Below are 25,797 nucleotides of genomic sequence, written 5' to 3'. Positions count from 1 at the left end.
CCAGCTTTGCTTTTCTTTTTCAAGATTGCTTTGGCTCTTTGGGGTCTTTTGTGGTTTCATACCAATTTTAGGATCCTTTGTTCTACAGATAGTTGCATTTATCTTCACCTATCTTTGCTATCACACCTAAATCAACACTGAGTTCATCAATAAGTCTGGTGAAATTATTGAATTTAAAATTCTAATTATTCTATAAATCCTAATAATTTAAAAAAGTCATTGTCATCTGAACATATGATGACTAATCATTTAAAATTTCCTCCAAGAGGGGCACCTGGGTGGCTCAGTCGGTTAAGCATCCGACTTTGGCTCAGGTCATGATCTCATAGTCTGTGAGTTCGAGCCCCGTGTCAGGCTCTGTGCTGATAGCTCAGAGCCTGGAGCCTGCTTCGGATTCTGTGTCTCCCTCTCTCTCTGCCCCTCCCCTGCTCATGCTCTGTCTCTCTCTGTCTCAAAAATAAATAAAAACATTACAAAAAATTTAAAAAAAAATAAATAAAATAAAATTTCCTCCAAGAAATTTCCTTTAAGAAAACTCAATATACTTTTCGGAAAAGGTGCAAAATGGAGAAGGGTTAAAAGAGGATGTACTTTTTTATTTACCAAATGATACTTTGCTTTAAAATATTTTTGCATTTACATAGCATGTTACTTCAACATAGCATTTTTGTTTATTTTTTAGAAACTTAATTTATTGATAAAATAAATTAGGATTTTATCCATAAAGTGTAAAAAAAAAAAAAAACCAACTGAGAATGTCCTGCTTTCTTGCAGCATGAGTGGGGCAGGACAATCTCTGATTCCTTAAAGGAGTTCTAGGCTGTCTGGGGGCTCTGACCTTCATTCATGAGAAAGGAATCATGTACCACCTTCCCACAGAGCAACAGTTCTCAAACCTCAAGTCTAATCAGAATCCCTGGAGACTTATTCAAACACAGAGTGCTGGGCCCCACTCCCAGCACTTCTGACTCAGCAGATTTAGCAAAAGACCCAATAATTTGCATTTCTAAGATCCCAGGTGACAAGGATGCTGCTGGCCCTGGGCCACAGTTTGAGAACCACTGCCACAGAGTCTTAGGGGAAGAATGCTAATAAGTCTTGGGCACTGAATCACTTGTTTTAATTATGAAAAAAACTAATGTTTTAGGTAATTATCTGAGAAATTAAGGAGGACACAGAAAAGATCTAGAGAGCAGGAAAAATGTTGCTTCATAAAGTTACATTCCCACAAAGGATCATGTACAGGGCTCAGAATTTACATTTTTGGTGAAGATCTCAGCTCCCCTCTACTAAGTGTAGTTGAATGGGTCTATTAGCCAGACTGCTGGTTCCTTTCTTGATTCAGGCAAATGTTAGGATTACTTCAGCCACATTGGCCCCTGAAAGGATTGGCAGACCACAAGCTGTCAGTGGTCAATGGGAATTTGCTGTCAGGGTGGGTTGAACCCAGTTGGTTGACACTGTGGGTATGACAATGCAAGAGGGAGCTATCCACACTCAATGTAATGCTCACATTGAGACTCCACAGGTTGGTTTTTGTTGCATAACATCTAATAATCCTCAAGGCATAAAATTGATGGCTCAGGGAAGTCAAATTTACACATTACAGCAGGCAATTCATTTCCCTTCTGCTTCTCACATGAAAAGCTTTCTTTAACTTTGCAGAATTACTGCAAACAGAAGCGGCATGAGTGATAAATGATGTCATAAATAAAAACCATCATCTCAGCTCCCTTGGACTGGCTGAGAAGTCCCAGGAAGTGGTCTCAATGCTGACTGTCTATTCTGCTCATAGGCAACTGGGATTCATGTAGAGTGACTGTAGGTGAGCAAGCCCTCAGTTCTCCAAGGAGAATAAAATTAATTTTTGCCTTTTTCTTTGCTGTCATTGTCAGGCAAGTAATCTTAAATTTGCATCCTAGGAAAATCCTTCTGCTTTCTCTGGAGTTTTCCTTTTGTATCTTTAAATAACCTTGATGGTGTCCTCCACTGGAGTCTGAGCCCTAGATCCTGGATCTGTCACCAACTCCCTGTGTCGTAATGGGCAGTTTGCTTAACCTCTTGGTGACATAGTGACCTCATCTATAAAGGGAAGGTTTCATATTGATTCATCTCCAAGTTCCTTCCAGTTCTAATAGCCAATGACTCTTAGTCATCTCTTTCCTTCCCCTTGTCACTAAAAGTAAGCATCCTTTCCTACATTCTCATCCCTTTTCAGGATACTCTCTGTCCCCTTCCACCCTACCCCCAGTCCCTTTTCACATCATCTGTTAGCATGAGATGCTTCCCTCTTGCTAAGTCATAGATGTCATTCAGCCACAGACTTGTGTTCCTACCTAAATGCTCCCCAGGAAAGCAACTCCTTATGTCTACTTAATTTCAAACATAGTTTTCAAAAGATACATTTAGTGGCAATGAAAATGGTCTGTACTTATAAGCCACACTTGGATTATACCTCTACTGGCTCCAAATGAGAAGGGGAGGAGAATAAGAGATTTAGAACTGGATGAGAATTTGCAAGAACTGACATGTCACACTGAAAAGAACCTAGGTGTTTGTCCTGGTCCCAACCCTTTAAGCCAGGCTGGTGTGAGGCACTCAGCCCCTAGCCCACCGCCCCAGTGTCCCTGGACCTGCCTCCCCAAACAGAGAGCCACATATGACACCTGGGTTTGAAGGCAGCCACCTAGGACCTTTACCACAGCTCCCACACTTGCTTGTTTCCAGCCAGCTTTTATCCCAGTTCTTCTTGCTCCCAACTCAGAACTACTTACTTACCTACAAAAATCCAAGCTGAACCCTATCTCCATGGTGTTTACACATGCTCTCCCCAGCATCTGGCCCTTCCTTTTTCCCTAATAAATGTTGTCTTACCGTACCTTCTTTACTTGGGGTGCCCGGGTGGCTCATTCAATTAAGCGTCCAACTCTTGGTTTCAGCTCAGGTCATAATCTCACGGTTCATGAGATCAAGCCCCACATCAGTCTCTGCACTGGCAATGCAGAACATGTTTGGGATTCTATCTCCCTCTCTCTCTGCACCTCCCACCCACCCCCCCCCCCCCCCGGCTCGCTCTCTCTGTCTCTCTCTCTCAAAATTAATTAATTAAAAAAATGTCCTGTACTTGTCTCAGGCCTGAAGCTTGAGACCATATGGCACATGAACTAAATTATCAATATGCCAAACAGCCAATTCGCTGAAGTCAAATAACCAAAGAGCCACTCCACCAAATAATACAGTAGGCCAAATATGAATTCTCTGCTAAATATTTTTGTTTACCAAAATACTTGATTGAGGTATTTGAACTGTTTGTAAAGTATGCTACAATTATCTTAAAACCTGTGAAGATTTCTGCTTTTTTTAAGTTTAGTCTGCTTATGAATTTAGTTACTGATTATCATAAACTTTTATGAATATCAAATGTAGTCATAGGAAGACTAAATTATCTTTTGCCTTCTCTCTCAAAGGTGGGAAAAAATATGGTGCAAGCTCTTAAAGTACCCATTTCTTCCCAGACCAGAGGACTAGGAGGATATATTTTTAGATAACAACAATGATGGCATGTAGATGGGATTATGGGTGACTTTTAGTGTCACCTCCATATTTTTCTATATTTTCTTCAAGGAGTATATATCACCTCTATAATCAGAAAAAATTACAATAAATGTTAGTAAAAATTAATAAAGCCTATATACTGACTTCAAAGAATTCATATTCATGTAGAGGAATATGACACATATGTATTATATAGATACACTTTTGAGAAACTTTAGAATACATGAAGAGTCCTACTTTGGGAAATGTGAGGGAAAGGCTTTGGGATGAGCTATTTGCTGAGGCTGTGCCCTCGGCAGGTTTTTGAGAGAACATTTTGCAGATGTTGCAAGTAAAGCCTTAGTCCTCATCCCCCAACCCCTTGGCCCACAGGGAGGAAGGTTTGCTTGGGTAATCTGATTCTGATCTTTTGTGATACCATTTTTGATTACAGAAGAGACCCTGGAGGGCTTGGAGCACCACTGAGGATTAAGTTAAGGAAACTTCCTTGGAACTGCAAAGAGGTTCTGACATTCCTTTAAAGCCTAGAACCTCCAGCTCAAGCCTAATTTGGGAAAAAGAATATTTTTATTTTGAATTAACCCAATGAAGTTTAGGGGAAGAAATACACAGTTACTGCTTGGGTTACAAAATCATTCCCAGGAGTCTTGGTTTCAGATTCAAGGACAAAATGAGGCTGAGTACGAATTCATTAACTTTGTTTTGGATGGAATGTGAGTCTTTGGGGCTTCTCCGGACACGAAGGCAGGTCAGGTGAGGCCATGAGTGTGCTGATTAATGTGTTTCACCCACACTTCCTTGGCATGTGCCCACAGGAGGCTGAGGTCAGCATACATTCCCAAGCCAGTTAGCAGAAGCAAGGGAGCAGAAATCTTCCAATGTTCTCTCTCCCCAGTGAGAATCAAACCAGGAAGACTAGTGTTACAATTAACGGGCAGACAGAACTCCAGTAGAACCAGAAAAGCTTGAAATGGGGAGGAAAACTAAAGCAAGGTTGAGTTTAAGCCAGATCAGTATGAGAGTCTGCACTCTGGTGCTTCTGGTCTCTCCTTAAATACTTCCAAGGAGGGGTGAATTCATCCTTACATATCAGGTATCCTGATAATGTTAGTGTAACCTATGACTGCGTTTGCCCGAGTCCATCTTAGTTTATACCTATTGTCATGACTTAAATATGAACACTGCCTCCTTTCATTTTCAAAAGTGTCCCAATTTAGACAAAATAGTTGATGGTCCCTTTGTGATAATAAATCACATTCACAGCTAACATTTACTAAGAGCTGATCATGTGCCAGGCATTCATGAGCTTGGTGCTATTGACATTATCATTATCATTATCATCATCATCACTATTATCACCAAGCCAAATTTACATGCATCCTAAGAGGCAAAATCAAGGTGCAAAAACAGGCATTTGTATTCAGATTCAGGGTACTAAGCAATTCCTCCTGCACCCCTAAAGTGTGCTACCTCTGGGCTTCCATTTCATGCACTCAGGAAAAAAAAGATCCCTATCTCTTTACAGATCTCCCACACCTTCCCACTGATTTTCTCATAAGTAATCAGTTGAAATGAGGAGACTGATATTCTGAGGGTCTTATTATATCCCAGGTATCATGTCACAAGAGGGCCACTATCTTTTCTACTTGACAGATCAAGATCTAGGCTTGGGGCACCTGGGTGGCTCCATCGGTTAAGTGTCTGACTCTTGATTTCAGCTCAGGTCATGATCTCATGGTCATGGGATCGAGCCCCACATTAGTCTCTATGCTGACTGTGGAGTTTGCTTGAGTTTCTTCCCTCTCCATCAACCCCCCCCAGTCCCCCCGACACTTGCATGCACTCTCTCTTAAAAAATAAATAAATAAAAGAACTAGGCTTTAAGAGCTCAACTAATTCATCCAAGATCATGCTGACAGCAGGTCATGGAGCTAAGATTCACACCTGAGTTGATCTGATTTCAATACCTGCCTTCCCATTAGACCATATTGCCTACCAAACTGCATTCAATTTCTGTAACCCTTTGCAAATCAGAAAAAGTGGAGTAGCAATTCTCCCTAAATGCTATCACTGTAAGACTGTTAACTGAGGTCAAGAAGGAAGCAACCTTTTCCACAAGTTGGTTAAATTGACTCCTATATCTAAACAGCCATTCTCCCAGCTCAGGAAGACCTGTGACATCCATTTGCAAACACATGCCCCATTCGTGAGTGTTTATCTGAAATACTCCTGGACCACAGTATCTGAGCAACTTATAGTGTTTAGGCCTCATCCTTCCCTTGGCATGGACCTATTGCTCATTTACCAATTAAGGATAACAGTCAGATGTAAATAACTGGTATTCATTCATTCATTCATTCATTCATTCAGTGAATAGTGCATTAATGCTAACAGTAATAATTTAAAAGCATTTAATTTAAATACAGTTATCCACTCATCCAAATGATTATGCATGAAATTATTCATTCATTTACTAGGCACTTACTGCATGTCAGACACTCTTCTAGAAACCGGGGCAACAGCTGTGAACAAAGAGGACAAAGCCCTGTATTCATGGAGCTTATGTTTTCCTCCATGAAATAATAACAGACAATGATAGTGATATGAAAGAAACCCTAAGGAATGTAGAGTGGTGGCAAGGGAGTGGGTGCAAATTTACATAGGAAAGCCAGAGAGGCCCTTTCTGAGCAGAGACCAGAATGAAGTATGGGCATGAGCCATGTAAAGAAATGCAGAAAATTGTTTCAGGCAGAGAGCAGAGCAACTGTTCTTACATAGTACTGCCAGATCCCTATGCTGAAAACTTTGCATGCATTATCTCATTTAATCCTCACAAAAGCCCTGAAGGGAATGTGCCATTATTTTTCCATTTTCTGCCAGCCGTCTGAACATTGAAGTGACTTGCTTACCTGCACACCACTTTTTTCTCTTTTTTTAAACATTTATTTATTTATTTATTTATTTATTTATTTATTTATTTATTTTGAGAGAGAGAGAGAGAGCAGGGGAGGGGCAGAGAGAGGGGGAGAGAGAGAGAATCCCAAGCAGGCTCTGCACAGTTAGTCCAGAGCCTGATGTGGGGTCATGAGATCATGACCTGAGCTGAAATCAAGAGTCAGACACTTAACCAACCGAGCCCCTCAGGCACCCTAAGTGCACGCCATTTTTAAGTGCAGGAGCCATGAGTTAAATCCAGGCCTCCTAGCTCCCAGACAACATCCCCACTGGAACTACTGAGGAGCTGAGTGCCTCAGCTGCCAGCCTGCAACACTCCCCTGCACTTTTTTTTTTTTAATTTTTTTTTCAACATTTTTTATTTATTTTTGGGACAGAGAGAGACAGAGCATGAAGGGGGAGGGGCAGAGAGAGAGGGAGACACAGAATCGGAAACAGGCTCCAGGCTCTGAGCCATCAGCCCAGAGCCTGACGCGGGGCTCAAACTCACGGACCGTGAGATCGTGACCTGGCTGAAGTCGGACGCTTAACCGACTGCGCCACCCAGGCGCCCCTCCCCTGCACTTTTAACACAAGACTGAGAGAATGACTGATCCCTAAGAAACATCTGCAAAGCCTGTATCCTCCGTCTGATTCTGCATCAGATTTTGGTCTTTGTAATGTTTTGACTACAGAAGAGACCCAAGAGGGTTTGCAGCACTAGCAATGAGCAAGTTAAGAATGTTCATGGGTCCATGAGGATGGGGGCTTTAAATCTTTGTCTCCTTCTAGAGGCTTTTGCTCCAGAGACCCTCCCTCAGCTCTGTTGCAGGGCCTGCATCTCAGGCTCCTCCTCCAGACATGCAAGAACCTCTTCTACATAACATCCTTGTAAACCAAGCAAGTTTCCATCCCTCCACCCCATTATTTGTAGGGAATGGCTCTATTGTTTTTCTGTACATAAAGGCAACACACGCCCCTTTTAAAAACTGTTCAGAAATATACAAAACTAATAAAATCATCCTTCATCACAACATTGAGAGATAGTTAGTAAACATTCTGGTGTATATTCTTCCAGAGTTTTTCTTATGTATGCACATACATACAGTTGTTTTTTTCAACAACCATTTGGTCATTTATAAATGCCTTTCGTTGCTTGCTTTTTTCTCATAAAAAAATATCTTGAACATCTTTCCATGTTAATGTACGTACTTCTGCATCATCTATTTTAAGGGCTATAAAGTATTCCACGGTAGCAAAAATCATGTAAGGCCTCCCGTATGTCAGACATGAAGGCTGTTTCTAGTTTTCCACAATTTTAAACGACACTTGAATGAGCATTGTATTATGTATATCTTCATGCCCTCTGAGACTGAATTTTTTTAGAATAAATTAATAACAGTGGAATATTTGGGCACACATTTTAAGGTCCTTGATACAAATTGCCATATATCTGTGTAGAAACATGGTAGCAACTAACAGTGCATTATACTGTGCACAATGGTATTCTTTATATCCTCAGTAATGCCTCCCACTTTTAATCTTGTTCCTTTTGAAGTCTCTTTCAGCACAGGGAAAAGAAGACCACTGCCCCAAACTGGATGTCACCCACCTGCCCCCGTTAGAGGTTCCTCTAGTCCCAGCCTAAGTGGGGAGGACACAGAGGAGCATGACCCCTCAGGTCCCTTGTGGTCCTGGAGGCGGGGCCCCCACAGGTTTTGTCCAGAGGCTACAGGTAGAATGAGGAAAGGAGACATTGCCTTAAGTCTCAGCCTGGGAAGGTTGCCTCGCTCTCAGACTTTGTCCTTTCTCTCCTTCATGTATGCCCCCAGCAGCTCCTGCCCTCCCATTTATCAACCACATGTTGGAGACTCCCAGTTCAGGCCTCTCCTCTGAGCCCCAGACTCATGTCTTTAACCATCTCTAGATACTGACTGCACTCAGATGACTCACAGAATTCTCAGACTCCACAGCTCCAACCACGCCACCATCTCCCCTTGCTCTCCCAGCCCACCCCTTCCACCAGCTCCTCCTCTACTGTGCCCCACCCAGGGAATGGCACCTCCACCTTCCCAGATGGGGAGGCCCCCAAACTGGGAGCCTTCTTTTGTACCACTCTCCTATTTTCTGTGCCCCACAGCCTTCCCATCAGTCAATCAGTCACAAAGCCCCATCAATTTAGTGTGTTAAATATCTTTATTATCCACCCCCTTTTCTCTTCCACTGCCAGTGTCCCAGTCTAAGATAAGTCTGTAATTATCTCTATGTGGGGATTGATAGGATGGGAGAAAAAAGAAGAGGAAGGAACATTTCCTAAGGATCTATATGTGACTGATTCTGAGATTTTGTTAATAATACTCATTATGCACACGATAAGCCAATGGAGTAAATAATATCACCATTTTATAGAAAAGGAAACTGAGGCTTGGAGAGGTTAACCTGCCCGCTCTCACACCAGAGTCAACATTCAGAGCCCTGTGTGTGATTCTTGTTCTACATTATGTAGTAAGAGTGAAGTTAGAGAACCAGTTGGGAGGCTCTTGCAATGGTCTGAGTGAGAGGGAACGTGCTCTACGGTAAGCTCCTACGGTAAGGCAAGGAGTGAGTATGAATCACTTTGTGTGTCTGGTAGGGTTTAGCACAGGACCTGCCTCTGTCATTTGTGGAAGGCAGAAGAGTATAGCAGCTAAGGGAATGGAACTGGATGGACTAGGGAGGCTAAGGGAATGAGTGTAGCAGCTAAGGGAATGGAAGATGTCCTGGCTCTGGGACCTTGAGCAAGTTATCTAGCCTCTCTGTAGTGGGCTAAGTGGTGGCCCCAAAAAAGATACATCCACATCCTAACCCCATAATCCATGAATGTGGATTCTTTGAACAAAGAGTCTTTGCAGATCTAATTAAGTAGAGGATCTCAAGATGAGGAGGTCATCCTGGATTACCCAGGTAAACCCTTAATCCAGTAACAAGTGTACTCATAAAAGAGCTCCAGAGGAGAGACACAGACAGGAAGGAGCGTGCCACATGAAGGAAATGGAGTCATATAGGGACACATCAAGGAACAATGGCAGGCACCAGCAGCTGGAAGAGACAAGCTATGGAAATCTTCCATAGAGCCTCCAGAGAGAATATGGTCCTGTAGACAGCTTGATTTCAGGCCTCTGCCCTCCAGAACCAGGAGAGAATACATTTCTTTTCTGTTCTGCCACCGAGTTGGTGGTAATTTGTTATGGCAGCTGTGGCAAACGAATACACTCTCTAAACTCGTTGCTCTCATCTGTCACTGGGCATATGATCATACTTCATAGGGCTGTCATGAGAATTAAATAAATCAATACACATAAGGCAATTTAGAGCAGTAGCTGGCACATATTAAGTTCTCCTGAAGTAGTATTTATTATGACTAATAAATGATAATAATAAATTTATTATGACTAATGTTCATTAGCTGAGTGACCTTAGTTATCTTTGACCCTCTGGTTCCTTCAGCTGTTGAATGGTAATAAAAATACTTATTCTGACCACCTTAAAGCTGGAGTTTCTTCTTTCACTTAGAAATGGTCAAAGGATTTCTCCAATCCTCCTCTGTCCTATGGACTACTAATTTAGTTGTGAGCCTCACTGAAGACAAGTCACAGACTGCCAAAGATGACGGTTGAAAAGTGCCTCGTGCCCTTGGCCTGATGAAAATGCGCTACCCTGGGCACTGGGCTGCTTGGAGAAGACAGCTCTTTCTCTTTCTCCTGATTACCACATAGTATGACTGGGGGCTGGTAAAGGGTGGACTCAGAGCCAGGTCATTTGTGATGAGGAGGACTTACACCCATCATCAGAGACAAAGGTGGATAATTAATGCACAAGCAATTCTTAAATCCCTCTCAGAAACTCTCTCTCCACTCCATCCCTTGCTAATGAAGTCAGAGAAAGGGTAAAAGCCTGTAATTACACTTGAAGTAATTAGAACTCTGCTTAATAGAAAGCTTAAGACAGTAAGTCCAAACCAGTAGATCACCCATTGTTCCTGTCATTCTGAATCATTCTCCCCAGGGTGTTCCTTTTGTAAGCCTCCACTGGGGAAGCAAGGACTATACTGAATTCCCATAAAATGTATGCACACATGCATGTCACCTGTCCTCTCCCCTGGATGGCTGACAAAGCTTCAGCATGTACCTTTCTTAGTTCATACAACTTTACCCATTAATGAAAGTCTAAATCAGAATGGATTAATTTAAAAGGCCTTTCCTATAAATCTTTAAAATCTGATCATATCATACTAAAATTGTCTACATTCAATACTCACTTTCTTGCTCAGTGCTTCTCAACTTTAATGTGCATGCAAATCACCTGGGGATCTCAGTGAAATTCAGATTCTGATTCAGTAGGTCTGGGGTAGGTCCTGAGAGTCTGCATTTCTGACAAGTTCCCAGGTCATGCTGGTGCTGCTGGAGGGAGCCAGATAGGATAAGGAGGGGAAGACACACATTAGGAGCAAAGCAAAAGTTCTTCCCTGTCCCACAGGTGACCACTTTCCTCCTACACAGCAACTGTTGAAAGCTTCTAATCTTGAAAAATGAATAAAATTTTCCCATTGAGGAGAGAGGGTATGAGTCATCCTAGGCAGAGGGAATAGCCAAAGAGGAAGCACAGTTCTTGAAGTTTTTTAAAAAGTGTTCTTTAAAATATTTTTAAAGCTTCTCTTTATTGTTTTGTACATAGGAGAGGCCAAAGATCTCAGGAGTTACTCTGTGCTCAGACAACAATGTGGGTCCTTTAGGTCGGCAGTGGCAGCAAGGCAACCAGGAAGTGGAGGGACAGCACCAGGAGAAGGCTCTCCTAGCACAATGCAGACCTTGAGCAGGTCTGATTTCTACCAGGTGAAGTAATACTGCCCAGCAGTCTTGCTGAGGGAAGTGGTAAGGTAGGGATTTCCCCAGAATCAGCCATCACTGAGGCATCCTTTCCCGGACTTTGAACCTGATCATGGACTAACTTCATGTATTAGTTCCCTGTGTTTATAGTTACAAATTATCACAAACATGGTGGCTTAAAACAACACAAATTTATTTTCTCACAGCTCCAGGGGGCAGAAGTCTGCAGCCAAGGTGTCAGAAGGGCCGTGCTCTTTCTGAAGGTTATAGGGGAGAATCCGTTCCTTGCCTCTTCCAACCTCTGGTCCCCGCCAGTTCCTTAGCTTGTGGCCACATCACTCCAAATGTCCAGTGCCTTCAAATCTCTCTCTGTTCCATCTGCATGGTTTCTTCTCTGTTGAGTGTATGTTCTCATGTACCCCCTTTTCCCCCTGCCCACTGATTCTCTCTTGTAAGGACACTGGGATTGCATTTAGGGTCCACTCAAATAATCCAGGATAATCTCCCCATTTTAAGATCTTAACTTAATTAAAGCTGCAAAGACTTTTTGCCATATAAGGTAATATACAGAGGTTTTAGGGATTAAGGTATGAATATCTTTTGGGGGGTCATTTTTCTTTTTTTTTCTAATTATAATAAGGGTTTTTATTTCTGAAATGAAATCAAAGACATCTACACTTAATAGAAATACAAAAGTATGAATTGTCCTTATTACTCATTCAGACACTGCCGGAATACCCAGGCATGTGCAGTAATCATTGAATTTAATTTTTAGAATATTTTACCAAGTTTAAACATGTTAAAACGTGGGTGTTTTAAATATTGTTTTGATACTTGTAGATATCCAGGAAGGAAGATAAAACATGGTTTACTTAAAATCTGGGCTTCATTTATAACTGTTAAGATTTAGGTTTTTTTTTTTTATATGAAATTTATTGTCAAATTGGTTTCCATACAACACCCAGTGCTCATCCCAACAGGTTCCCTCCTCAATGCCCATCACCCACCTTCCCCTCCCTCCCACCCCCCATCAACACTCAGTTTGTTCTCAGTTTTTAAGAGTCTCTTATGCTTTGGCTCCCTCCCTCTCTAACCTTTTTTTCCCCTTCCCCTCCCTCATGGTCTTCTGTTAAGTTTCTCAGGATCCACATAAGAGTGAAAACATATGGTATCTGTCTTTCTCTGTATGACTTATTTCACTTAACATAACACTCTCCAGTTCCATCCACGTTGCTACAAAGGGCCATATTTCATTCTTTCTCATTACCACATAGTACTCCATTGTGTATATAAACCACAATTTCTTTATCCATTCATCAGTTGATGGACATTTAGGCTCTTTTCACAATTTGGCTATTGTTGAGAATGCTGCTATGAACATTGGGGTACAAGTGCCCCTATGCATCAGTACTCCTGTATCCCTTGGGTAAATTCCTAGCAGTGCTACTGCTGGGTCATAGGGTAGGTCTATTTTTAGTTTTTTGAGGAACCCCCACACTGTTTTCCAGAGTAGCTGACCAGTTTGCATTGCCACCAACAGTGCAAGAGGGTTCCCGTTTCTCCACATCCTGGCCAGCATCTATAGTCTCCTGATTTGTTCATTTTAGCCACTCTGACTGGCGTGAGGTAATATCTGAGTGTGGTTTGGATTCGTATTTCCCTGATGAGGTGTGACATTGAGCATCTTTTCATGTGCCTGTTAGCCATCTGGATGTCTTCTTTTTTTATATATGTATTTTTTAACGTTTTTAAATTTATTTTGGAGACAGAGACAGAGCATGAACGGGGGAGGGTCAGAGAGAGAGAGGTAGACACAGAATCAGAAGCAGCCTCCAGGCTCTGAGCTGTCAGCACAGAGCCAGACGCGGGGCTCGGACTCATGGACTGCGAGATCCTGACCTGAGCTGAAGTTGGTCGCTTAACCGACTGAGCCACCCAGGCGCCCCAGTGGATGTCTTCTTTAGATAAGTGTCTATTCATGTTTTCTGCCCATTTCTTCACTGGGTTATTTGTTTTTCAGGTGTGGAGTTTGGTGAGCTCTTTATAGATTTTGGATACTAGCCCTTTGTCCGATAGGTCATTTGCAAATATCTTTTCCCATTCTGTTGGTTGCCTTTTAGTTTTGTTGATTGTGTTCTTTTCAGTGCAGAAGCTTTTTATCTTCATGAGGTCCCAATAGCTCATTTTTGCTTTTAATTCCCTTGCCCTTGGGGATGTGTCAAGTAAGAAATTGCTGTGGCTGAGGTCAGAGAGGTTTTTTTCCTGCTTTGTCCTCTAGGGTTTTGATGGTTTCCTGTCTCACATTCAGGTCCTTTATCCATTTTCAGTTTGTTTTTGGGAATGGTGTAAGAAAGTGGTCTAGTTTCATCCTTCTGCATGTTGCTGTCCAGTTCTCCCAGCACCATTTGTTAAAGAGACTGTCTTTTTTCCATTGGATGTTCTTTCCTGCTTTGTCAAAGATGAGTTGGCCATACATTTGTGGGTCTAGTTCTGGGGTTTCTATTCTATTCCATTGGTCTATGTGTCTGTTTTTGTGCCAATACCATGCTGTCTTGATGATTACAGCTTTGTAGTAGAGGCTAAAGTCTGGGATTGTGATGCCTCCTGCTTTGGTCTTCTTCTTCAAAATTACTTTGGCTATTTGGGGCCTTTTGTGGTCCATACAAATTTTAGGATTGCTTGTTCTAGCTTCGAGAAGAATGCTGGTGCTCTTTTGATTGGGATTGCATTGAATGTGTAGATAGCTTTGGGTAGTATTGACATTTTAACAATATTTATTCTTCTAATCCATGAGCACGGAATGTTTTTCCATTTCTTCGTATCTTCTTCAATTTCCTTCATAAGCTTTCTATACTTTTCAGCATACACATCTTTTACATCTTTGGTTAGGTTTATTCCTAGGTATTTTATGGTTCTTGGCGCAATTGTGTATGGGATCAGTTTCTTTGTCTTTCTGTTGCTTCATTATTAGTGTATAAAAATGCAACTGATTTCTGTACATTGATTTTGTATCCTGCAACTTTGCTGAATTTATGTATCAGTTCTAGCATGGGGGGGTCATTTTTCAACCCACCACAGCCAACAATGTTAAAGCACCTAGTGTCTGAGTGCAATGCCACCAAAAGCCTAGTCTCTGGGGATCAATTAAAGATCTTCTTTCTGTCTTCATACTCACCCTGCTCCTCATACTCACTTATACCCTTTTTACCTACAGTTCCTCAACTCATAGCATCATCTCTCCCCTCTTTGACTATTCAGTTCCCTTCCAGAAGCCTCAGGTCAGGAGTAGTCTCTACAGAAATGCCCTACCTGACCTCCTTGACCAGGCCAGTCTTCCTTCGTGGCATGGCATTGCTTCTCCTTGCGGAGCTGGCATTTGACCTGTGTGTTGTGTGGGAGGACAGTGCCCCTTCCTGCTCGTGTCTGCACTGTATTTTCAATACCCAGCACATAATATCCAATACATATTTATTCGATGAAGGAATGAATCCTGGCTTCAACTCTTATAGGCTGTATGTATCAGCTTGTTAGGGCTGCCATAACTGAATACCACAGTCTGATGGCTCAAACAACACGAATCTATTGTATTATAGCTCTGGAGGCTGAAATTCCAAGATCAACATGACAGCAGTGTTGGTTTGTGGCGAGGCCCCTCTTGCTGACTTGTAGGCAGCTGTGCTCACTATGTGCACATAGCCTTTCTTCTGTTACATATGCAGAGGGAGAAAACTCTCTGATGTATCTTCCTCTTCTTATAAGGAGGCCAGTGCTGTTGGATTAGGGTTCCGCCCTCATTTCACCCTAATTATCTCTTTTAAAGTCCCTACCTCCAAATACAGGCACTTTGTAGCTTAGAGCTTGAACATACGAATTTTTGGAGGACACAATTTAGTCCATAATGTTATGTGACCTTAGATAAACTCCTTAATTTCTCCAAGCCCTGCTTCTCTAGTTCCAGTTGCTTAGGGAAAAGAGACAGTATTGATAATTAAACAACAACAAATGAGATAAGATGTGTGAAGCACTCAACATACTATCTGGCACAGAGTAAAAGTTTTGTTTGTTTTCCCAGAAGCAGATAAGGACTGGAGAGTATGTAGATTATTGGAGGAGGTGAAGGAAAAACCAAAAGGGGAGTGGATAAGTGAGACAGGAAAGGGAAAATAACCAATAAAGTAAAGGGTGTGTTGTCTGACAAATCACCACTGGAAAAACTAGAGCTTCTTCCCACCAGGGAAACTTGGATGCCTGTGTAGAAAAAACACTGCAGAGTCACCACCATCCCTGGGGCAAAAGAACTGGGGGATTTCTGTACCAAAGCCCATCAGTCATTGGTTGACGTCCACCGCCAAGGATGGTAATCCTCCCTGCTTTCATCCTGCTGCACCTGTAGACAACAGGCATGGATACCAGAGAAAGCCCTGAGGCAATGAGATGCCCATGCCAGCTGTTGGTAGCCCCATTAGCCCTGCCATAGTAAAGCCTGAGGGGCTCTGGGCATGTCTTCCTCTCTCCGTCTCAGTGTGCCATCAGGAAACCTTGCCTATTCTCTGGAGTGGTGGTAGTAGTCATTGATAGTTTGCAAAACTAGAGATGCTCCTTGACAAAAAATTCTGGAGCCAAACAAATGTAAGAAGGCTTCTTACATGGTTGTACTTAGGGAGATGCACATCCAAAGCTCAGTTGATGTCCTACAGTTGAACTATCAAGCTTTATTTGATCCTGTGATTTCCAGACTTATTTCCACAGTTTTTCATGCAGTTTGTACTTACCTTTTAAGAAATAAAAGTTCTCTAATACATGATTTGTGGGTAATTGATTCTGATTCATACTAGAGAGGTCAATATTTGCCAAAGAAGTTTCTCATCAGTTCACCACTACAGCCTTAGAACAGTGCCTGGCACAGAGAAGTTGTTCAATAAGTGTGTTTTGTTACAACAGAGTCTTAAAGCAATTTCAAAAAAGAATCTGAAGGTATTTTCAATAAAAGCAATCTCATAAAAAATGACTGTCTAGTCCCCAGAATGACTGTTTTGAAGGACTTTGAAAGAAATTTCAGCTGAATGTACACTTGCTGAAATATTGGACAAAGCATTTTTTATTTTCCTGGTTTGTTCCCATTCATCCAAATGAAACAGGGGACTCTCCTGAAAAATGAGAACCCATGGTGTTAGAATATTGTCCATTTCACAGGGAAATAAGTGTTTCCTCCCCTGATCCATCTGTAAATGCATATCATGCATGGCACTGATGTCCCTCTGGTCCAACATTTGCTAAAAAGAGTGTCTCAACTTCTGTTTCCTCCCCATACACTTGGCCATTTTGTTGAATGGTAAAGATTTCAGTTATGACCCCATTGTAGAGTAAAAAATAATCAAATTAGAGGGCTTCTGCCTTTAGGTCTAAAATTAACTGCTTTTTATAGGCAGCATATAGATGAGTCTTGGGTTTTTTTTATCCATTCTGTAACGCTGTGTCTTTTGATTGGTTATTCCATTTACATTCAAAGTAATCATTGATAAATATGTACTTATTGCCCATTTTATTACTTGTTTTGTGATCATTTCTGAAGATTTACTCCAATCCTTTCTTGTCTTTCTCTTTTTCATGTTTTGCTGGTTTTCTTTAGTGATATATTTGGATTTCTTTCTCTTTATTCTTTGTGTATTTATTGGTGGTTTTTGATACATGCTTGCCATTATGCTTGTATATAAGCTCTTCTGCAAATAGCAGTCAATATTAAGTTGATGGTCATTTAAGTTTCAACCCATTCTTTCTCCTCTCCTTTCCACATTTTAGATACATATTATATTTTATATACTTTTTTGTGAGTTGCTTGACTGATTTTTTTACGGAAATATTCCTGTTTACAGCTCTTGTGTTTCCTACCTTTATACGGTCACTTATGTTCTCTACTTTCCACTCAAAGAATCCCCTTTAGGGGTGCCTGAGTGGCTCAGTCAGTTAAGTGACTGACTCTTGGTTTCGGCTGACAGTGCAGAGACTGGTTGAGATTCTCTCTCTCCTCCTCCTCCTCTCTGCCCCTCCCCAATTTGCACTATCTCTGTCTCTCTCAAAATAAATAAATAAACTTAAAAAAAAAAAAGAGTCCTCTTTAATGTTTCTTGCAGGGCTGGTTTAGTGGTCACAAACTCCGTTAGTTTTTGTTTTTCTGGGAAACTCTTTATCTCTCCTTCTATTCTGAATGATGGCCTTGCTGGATAGAGTATCCTTGGCTGCAGATCTTTCCCCTTCAGCACTTTGAGTATGTCGTGCCACTTTCTTCTGGCCTGCCAAGTTTCTACTGGAAAATCCTGCTAGCCTTATGGGTTTTCTTTTATAAGTTACTGATTTCTTTTGTCTTGTTGCTTTTACATTTTTTTCTTTATCACTGTACTTTTCAAATTTAATTACAATATGTATTGGTGTGGGTCTGCTTTTGTTTATTTTTATGGGAGTTCTTTGTGCCTCCTGGATCTGGATATCTTTTTCCTTCTACAGATTAAGGAAGTTTTCAGCTATTGTTTCTTCAAATAAATTTTCTGCCCCCTTTTCACTCTCTTCTTCTTTTGAGACTTCTAGAATATGAATGTTATTATGTTTGATGGAGTCACTGAGTTCTCTAAGTCTATTCTTGTTGTTTTTTTTTTAATAATTCTTTTCTCTCTTTTGTTCAGCCTGATTACTTTCCATTACTCTCTCTTCTAGATCACTAATTCATTCCTCTGCTTGTTTAATCCTACTATTCATTACATCAAGCATGTTTCTTATTTCATTTATTGAGGCTTTTATCTCTGCTGTTATTCTTTTTTTTTTTTTAATTTTTTTAACGTTTATTTATTTTTGAGACAGAGAGAGACAGAGCATGAACGGGGGAGGGGCAGAGAGAGAGGGAGACACAGAACCAGAAGCAGGCTCCAGGCTCTGAGCCATCAGCCCAGAGCCCGATGCGGAGCTCGAACTCACGGAACGTGAGATCGTGACCTGAGCTGAAATCAGACGCTTAACCGACTGAGCCACCCAGGCGCCCCTCTGCTGTGTTATTCTTTATCTCTGCATTAAGGGTCTCACTCATGTCTTCCAGTCTTTTCTCAAGTCCAGTGAATATTCCTTGTGGTCATTGCTTTAAATTCTCTATCAAGCATTTTACTTAAATTAGAGGACTTCTAACAAGTGCATCCTCTTGCCAGGCAGAGCTGGCTGTTTGTTGGCCTTAGATGTCCTCTGACAAGACTTAAGGCCTTTCTAAGCCTGATGCAGTTGCTTCAGGAAACCTACATGAGAAGTGAGATTTGCAATGAATAGGGTTTTTTTCTATAGAACACTGACCCAGCTGGACATCCCTACCACTTTTGCCCAACAGTCCTAAGAATGGCAACATCATTGTTTGTTGATCATTATTACAATGAAAGGTTTAAATCCCTAATTATTACTCATTCTTTGGAGCTGAGATAGAGGCCTGGGGGCTGTAAAATTAAGTTTGTTTGATTGCTTGTTTGATTAGCCATTTGTATACCCAAATGCCCACTTATTAAGAAGGTATATTTCTGAGGATACTGCTTATCTTCCTAGTACTTGCAAAAGGTAAGAGCTGTAACATAGTAGCATTTTCTTTACACCCAACAAATGAGAATGTTGGCATTTCTAGAAAAGAGTGAGGGAAGAGAATGTGACCATCCAAGTTCTTGTGAGTTAAGTCTCCCTTGGTCTAACTTGAGGAATGAAAATGTGGATCTTGGAAGACAGAGTTTGTAAAGACAGTGTGCCCATACCCATACCCGGAAACCCAATGAGTGGGTTATTACAGTGCTGAAGGGGTAGTAGGGTCACTTTGAGCCATAGGGGTAGGACACCAATGTGGATGAAACAATGAGAATGGAGTATTTCTTTTTATTTATTTATTTATTTTATTTATTTTTGAGAGAGAGAGACACAGACAGAGTATGAGCAGGGGAGGGGCAGAGAGAGGGAGACACAGAATCCGAAGCAGGCTCCAGGCTCTGAGCAGTCAGCACAGAGCCCGACGCGGGGCTCGAACCCATGGACTGTGAGATCATGACCTGAGCTGAAGTCTGACGCTCAACTGACCAAACCACCCAGGCGCACCTGGACAGAAGTATTTCTGAGGCCAAATTTATTTAGTAAAAGATATGTTGCCTTTCTTTAGTCAGATGTTGGCCTGGCTGCTACTTACCAGTGACCCTTGTCAATTATTCATGTGTTTCCACTATTCCTCCTTGCTGAAAACCCCCTGGAGAGAAACTATAAAGTCTTCCTAATGTCTCTTTGCTGTTTGTTTTCCTGTGTTTCCTCTGTGTTTTGGTTCATCTCAAGTTCAAGAATGATGTCTACATTTTTCTAGGAAATTGTAGCTTTTCTAAAACAAGTGATAAGCTGTGAATGGCAGAGGGAGAGGAGATAATTTTGGCTACGAACCACTGGAACCTTCTTAATGAGTAGAGTGAAAAAGATGAGGAATTTAGATTTAGAGGTAACTATAAGAAGGAATGCCAATTCTTTGTCATCTGAAATTTTTTTCACGTCATTTTATTGATAGCCAGCTGTGAATTAAAAGAAAACAACAACCTATGTTCTTAATTATTATGCTACACCCCCCTTAACGAAGACCAATATCTTCAGATTACTTCATTCTTAAGGTTTAACTTGATTATTTCTTTTTTTTTAATGTGTTTTTATTTTTGAGACACAGAGAGAGAGAGAGAAAGAGAGAGAGAGAGAGAGAAAGCACAAGGGGGGAGGGGAAGAGAGAGAGAGAGGGAGACACAGAATCTGAAGCAGGCTTCAGGCTCTGAGCTGTCAGCACAGAGCCTGATGCGGGGCTTGAACTCACAAACCGCGAGATCATGACCTGAGTGGAAGTCAGACGCTTAACCAACTGAGCCACCCAAATGCCCCTAACTTGATTATTTCTTTACAATCTTCTTCATGTTTACATATTGAGGGTTAAGTTCAAAAATATGAGATCAAGGGCTTAAAAGCAAACACATAAAGTGAAAATCCAGGAGTGAAAATTTTCTGAATCTGTTTCATGAATTTACTTACCAGCTATGGCTCGACATCAGTTTCTGAAGTCAGAGCCATGTTCAAATCCCTGCCACACTAACTCTAAGGACTGTGTCCTTGGAAAAGTTACTTAAACTTTCTGTGTCCTATTTTCCTCATGTAGAAAATGAAACTAACAATCCCAAATTTGTAAGCATATAAAATTAGCAATAAAGTGACCACTAAAACAGAAACCTTAATCAATTTCTCATTTCCTGAAGATTCTATCCTATCTCTCTGCCTCACTTTATCACCAAATTTACTGAAAGATTTGTCTTCATATGTTTTGCCCATTTCCTTCCCTCTTCATCTCTTCTTCAACCTACTTCAATCTGTTTTCTGCTCCAAACCTGAACACAATGAAGCGTAAGTAAATATTTGGGGAATGTATACTCCTTAAAATGGGAGCTCCCATTGCGGTCATCATCATCACCATCAAGCACCAGATGGTTTCTTAAAGAAATACTCTTTCCTCTTCAAATCATAGTCAGTTGAGAATCAGGATATTTTTATTTATTTATTTATTTTGAGAGAGAGAGAAAGAGAGAGCGCCAGGGAGGGTAGAGAGAGAGGGAGAGAAAGAATCCCAAGCAGGCTCCACACTGTCAGCACAGAGCCCAATGTGGAGCTCAAATCCACGAACCATGAGATCATGACCTGAGCCAAAGTCAAGAGTTGGACACTTAACTGACTGAACCACCCAGGAGCCCCAAGAATCAGGATCTTTAAATCTGCTTGGCTTAGGAAAGTTCTATGAATTTTTTTTTTTTATTTAACACAAGCACACTCAGTATTTTCATTGCTCTAAGACAGAGACAACAATATCTAAGGATGTCAGAGAATGGGTTTGTCTCCTTGCTTTTTATAGTGATCTCCTTTCTTATTCTGTAAATAATGTGTATATGTGTGTTATTCCCTGTTGCTACATAAAAAATTATCCTAAAACTTGACAGCTGAAACAAGCATTAATCTCACAGAATCAGGGAAGAGTGTGGCTGTGTCCTCTGGATCAGGGTCTCTCACAAGGCTGCTGTCAAGGTGCAGTTATCTCAAGGCTCAACTTAGGGGAGGACCTGCTTCAAGCTCATCATGGGCCTGTTGGCAGACTTCTGGTTCTTGCTGGCTGTTGACTGGAAACATCAATTCCTTGCCACATGGGCCGTTCTGTAGGGCTACTCACAACATAGTAACTTGCTCCCCCCAGGGCCAGGGCTCTGAGAAGAATAAGAGATGATGATCAAGAAGGAAGTGACATTCATTTTGTAACCTAATCTCAGAAGGGATACTCCATCACTTTTGTGGTATTCTATTCATTAGAAGCAAGTTATTAGATCTATCCCACGCTCAAAGAGAGAGAATTGCACAATGGCATGAATAGGACTGTTGGGAGCCGTCTTAGGTAGAGCTGCTTACCACAAAGTATGACTTTGTTCTCCCTTAGCAAAAGCACAGCTTTCATTTGATTCTTTTAAACCCCTTCTCTTTTGGGAATCATGGGTTCCATATCCATCAGGTCTTCAATGCCTTGCCATACTTTTTTTTTTTTTTTTTTTTTTTTCAAAAAAAGTAAGAGGGGGATGTGACACGTTCTGCTACAAATAGCTCCCAATATAATGGCAACTTTGGTTGTCATCACATGTTGTGCATTGATACTGAATTACGAAGAGGACTCCAATGACTCCTAGTGGTTTTCTGAGCATCAGTTTCCTAATGACTGACTTTATAGCTTCCTAAAGAATATATTAAAAACAGAACTCTAGAGATTATACATACAGAAGCTGTATATTTAGACCTTGAGTTTCTTTTCCTCCCTGTAGCCCATCACCCACTTTGCACAGAGGTTTTAGTGCTAATTTGAGATCATTCTGAAACTTTATCTGCTTTATCATAAAATGCATATCCAACATTTTCTATCTAATTTGGTGGTAAACGTTTCAGGAACACTTAAGTCACCTCTGAATTAACTGAATCATCTGTAATTTCTTATGCCCTCACTCTCTTACCTCACATGCCATAAGAAGAAAGAAAGAAGAACCTGTATTTAGGAGCGGCTTATGGAAAAATCTTAGAAAATAAACAGATACAGTGTTATAATTTCAAGTAGAGTTGTGAATGCAGAATTTTGTAAAGGAAAAACTAAAAAGTAGACAAACATTCATATAAATAGTATCTTCACCTTTTGTTTTCTTTTGTGCAGATCGTTTCCCAGAGAAAACTGTCCAAATCCTTGTTGAAGCATGGGAACACAGCAGGGAAATCCTCCATCACGGTAAGCCCTCCCTTAGCAGCTCTCTGTCTTGGTGCTTAGATGGTGCTCGCTGGTCCAAACCTGCAGTGAGAAGCAGACTCTCTGCCCATTGGGGTTGATGCCACAACTGCCCAGCTGTCCAAGTCACCCCCATCCTTCTTGTTCCTTTTTTCTTAGTTATCCTTCTTGCCCGTATAATTTTGACCCTTCCACCCCTAGGAAAAAGGAATAGAATAAGGATTTGAAAGTGAGGCCATTCACTTTTATTAAGCACTTCTGCAGTTAATATATAGGTTTTAGTGGAGGACAAAAATGGAGTTGTCAATGACATTAAGAATATAGAATTGTCTGGGGTTTTCAAATGATCAAACTACCTATCCCTGCTTCTCATTTTTTTTGAGAATTAAAAATCTGCTCTGATAATGGTTAGTCCAAGGTTAGATTTGTTGCCTAAGGACCAGAGAACCCAGCATTTAGCCCTCCTCTTTAATATAATAGTTTGGATTTATGTTATCGTTTTTAGTGGCCATTAACCACATGTGATTATTTAAACTTAAATAAAACTATTCAAAATTAAATAAAATATCCATACCTTACACTAACCATGTATCAAGTGTTCATATATATCATAGCCAATATTTACATGTGGCTATGAATCTGGGGAGGGAAACAGAGATTCAGGAGGCACGAAGATACCCCAACAAACTTAAGCCAAGGAGGTCCACACCAAGACACATAGTAATTAAAATGGAAAAAATAGGGATAAAGAAAGAATTTTAAAGGTTGCAAGAAAAGACAGTTACATATGAAAGAAACACCATAAGGCTATCAGCTGATTTTTCAGCAGAAACATTGTAGACCAGAAGGGAGTAGCATAATATATTCAAAGTGCTGAAAGGGAAAAATTTGCAGCCAGGAATACTCTATCTAGCAGGGCTACCATTCAGAATAGGAGAGATAAAGAGTTTCCCAGACAAATAAAAATTAAAAGAATTCATGACCACTAAACCAGCCCTACAAGAAATGTTAAGGGGGATTCTCTGAGTGCAAAATAAAACCCATAAGTAAGAGTAAGAAAAATAGCACAAAAGCCGAAAAATTAAGTGTGTCTGTAAAAAATCAGTCAAGAGAAGCACAAGATAAAAGGATATAAAATATAGTACCAAATATCTGAAATGTGGAGGGGAAAAGAATGAAGAATGAGTTCAAAATTAAGGGACCATTAGCGTGATATAGACTGCTATATGCAGAAGATGTTATATATAAACTGAATGGTAACCACAAATCAAAAAACAGTAATAGATATGCAAAAAAATAAAAAGTAAGGAATCCAAGTATTTTACTAGAGAAAATTAATCATGAGATAAAGAACAAGAGAATAAAGGAATAGAGAGGAACTATAAAAACAACCATAAAAAAAGTAACAAAATGGCAATAATTACTTTGAATGTAGATGTACCAAATACTCCAATCAAAAGACATAGAGTGACAGAATAGATTTAAAAAAAGAGAGAGAGAGAGACCCATCTATATTCTGCCTACAAGAGATTTATTTCATACCTAAAGACACATACAGACTCAAAGTGAAAGGATGGAGAAACATTTATCATGTAAGTGGAAGTAAAATGAAAGCCAGGGTAGCAATACTTATAGTGGAAAAAATAGATTTTAAAATAAAGGCTGTAACAAGGGACAAAAAAGGACACTTTAGAGTCATAAACAGTACAATCCAACAATCATGTCCACTCTCACCACAGTTATTTAACATAGCACTGGAAGTCCTAGCCACAGCAGTCAGACAAGAGGAATGAATAAAAGGCATCCAAATTGGTAAGGAAGAAGTAAAACTTCCACTATTTGCAGATGATGTGATACTCTATAAAGAAAACCCTAAACACTCCACCAAAAAGCTACTAGAACTGATCAATGAATTTAGTAAGATTGCAGGATACAAAATTAATGTACAGAAATCCATGGCATTTTTATATACAGAAATAAAACAACAGAAAGAGAAATTAAGAAAGCAATCCTATTTAGTATTGCACCAAAGATAATCAAATACCTAGGAATAAACTTAGCTAAGGAGGTGAAAGACCTGTACTCTGAAAACTATGAAATATTGATGAAAGAAATTGAACATGACACAAACGAGTGGAAAGATACTCCAATGTCATGAATCAGAAGAATAAATATTGTTAAAATATCTATACTACCTAAAGCAATCAGCACATTCAATGCAATCCCATCAAAATACCAACATTTTTCACAGAACTAGAATAAACAATCCTAAAATTCATATGGAACCATGGAAGACCCCAAATAGCCAAAAAAAACCTTGAAAAAGAAAAACAAAGGTGGAGGTGTCACAATTCCAGACTTCAAGTTATACTACAAAGCTTTAGTAATCAAAACAGTATGGTATTGGCATAAAAATAGTCACATAGAGCAATGCAATAGAATAGAAAGACCAGAAATATACCCACGTTTATATGGTCAATTAATCTTTGACAAAGGAAGAGAGAATATGCAATGAGAAAAAAGATGGCCTCTTAGACAAATGGTGTTGGGGAAATTGGATGGCTACATACAAAAGAATGAAACTGGACCACTGGCTTACACCATACAGAAAAATAAATTCAAAACAGATTAAGGACCTAAATGTAAGACCTAAAACTAATAATCCTAAAAGAACATAGGCAGTAATTTCTCCAACATTGGACATAGCAACTTTTTTCTAGATATTTCTCCTGAGTCAAGGGAAACAAAAGCAAAAATAAACTATGGAGACTACATCAAAATAAAATGCTTCTACACAGCAAAGGAAATAATCAACAAAACTAAAAGACATTCTAATGAATGGGAGAAGATATTTGCAAATGACATCTCTGATAAAGGGTTAGTATCCAAAATATATAAAGAACTTATACAACTCAACACCCTAAAAACAAATAATCCAATTAAAAATAGGCAGAGTACATGAACAAACAGTTCTCCAGAGAGGACATACAAATGACCAACAGACACATGAAAAGAGGCCCAATGTCACTCATCATCAGGGAAATGCAAATCAAAACTACAATGAGATATCACCTCATACATGTCAGAATGGCTAAAATCAAAAACACAAGAAAC

At 40.3% G+C, this 25,797-nt stretch overlaps 1 protein-coding gene across 5 annotated transcripts in view; it reads left to right on the top strand.

The window, feature by feature from the left end:
- Positions 1-25,797, top strand: part of CPNE4 (copine 4) — a 626,987-nt gene that overhangs the window by 471,873 nt on the left and 129,317 nt on the right. For all 5 annotated transcript variants that reach the window (XM_086674292.1, XM_086674290.1, XM_086674291.1 and 2 more), the window contains one exon: positions 22,615-22,686. In XM_086674292.1, the coding sequence (XP_086530418.1) occupies positions 22,615-22,686 (72 nt within the window). The remainder of the gene's footprint in view (positions 1-22,614; positions 22,687-25,797) is intronic.

Source organism: Puma concolor, chromosome C2 (genome assembly GCF_028749965.1).
Source record: "Puma concolor isolate L17-30 chromosome C2, mPumCon1.1.hap2, whole genome shotgun sequence".
In the NCBI taxonomy this organism is placed as follows: Eukaryota; Metazoa; Chordata; class Mammalia; order Carnivora; family Felidae; genus Puma; species Puma concolor.
Note: the sequence above shows the minus strand (reverse complement) of the source record. Positions and strands in the feature narration are given on the sequence as shown.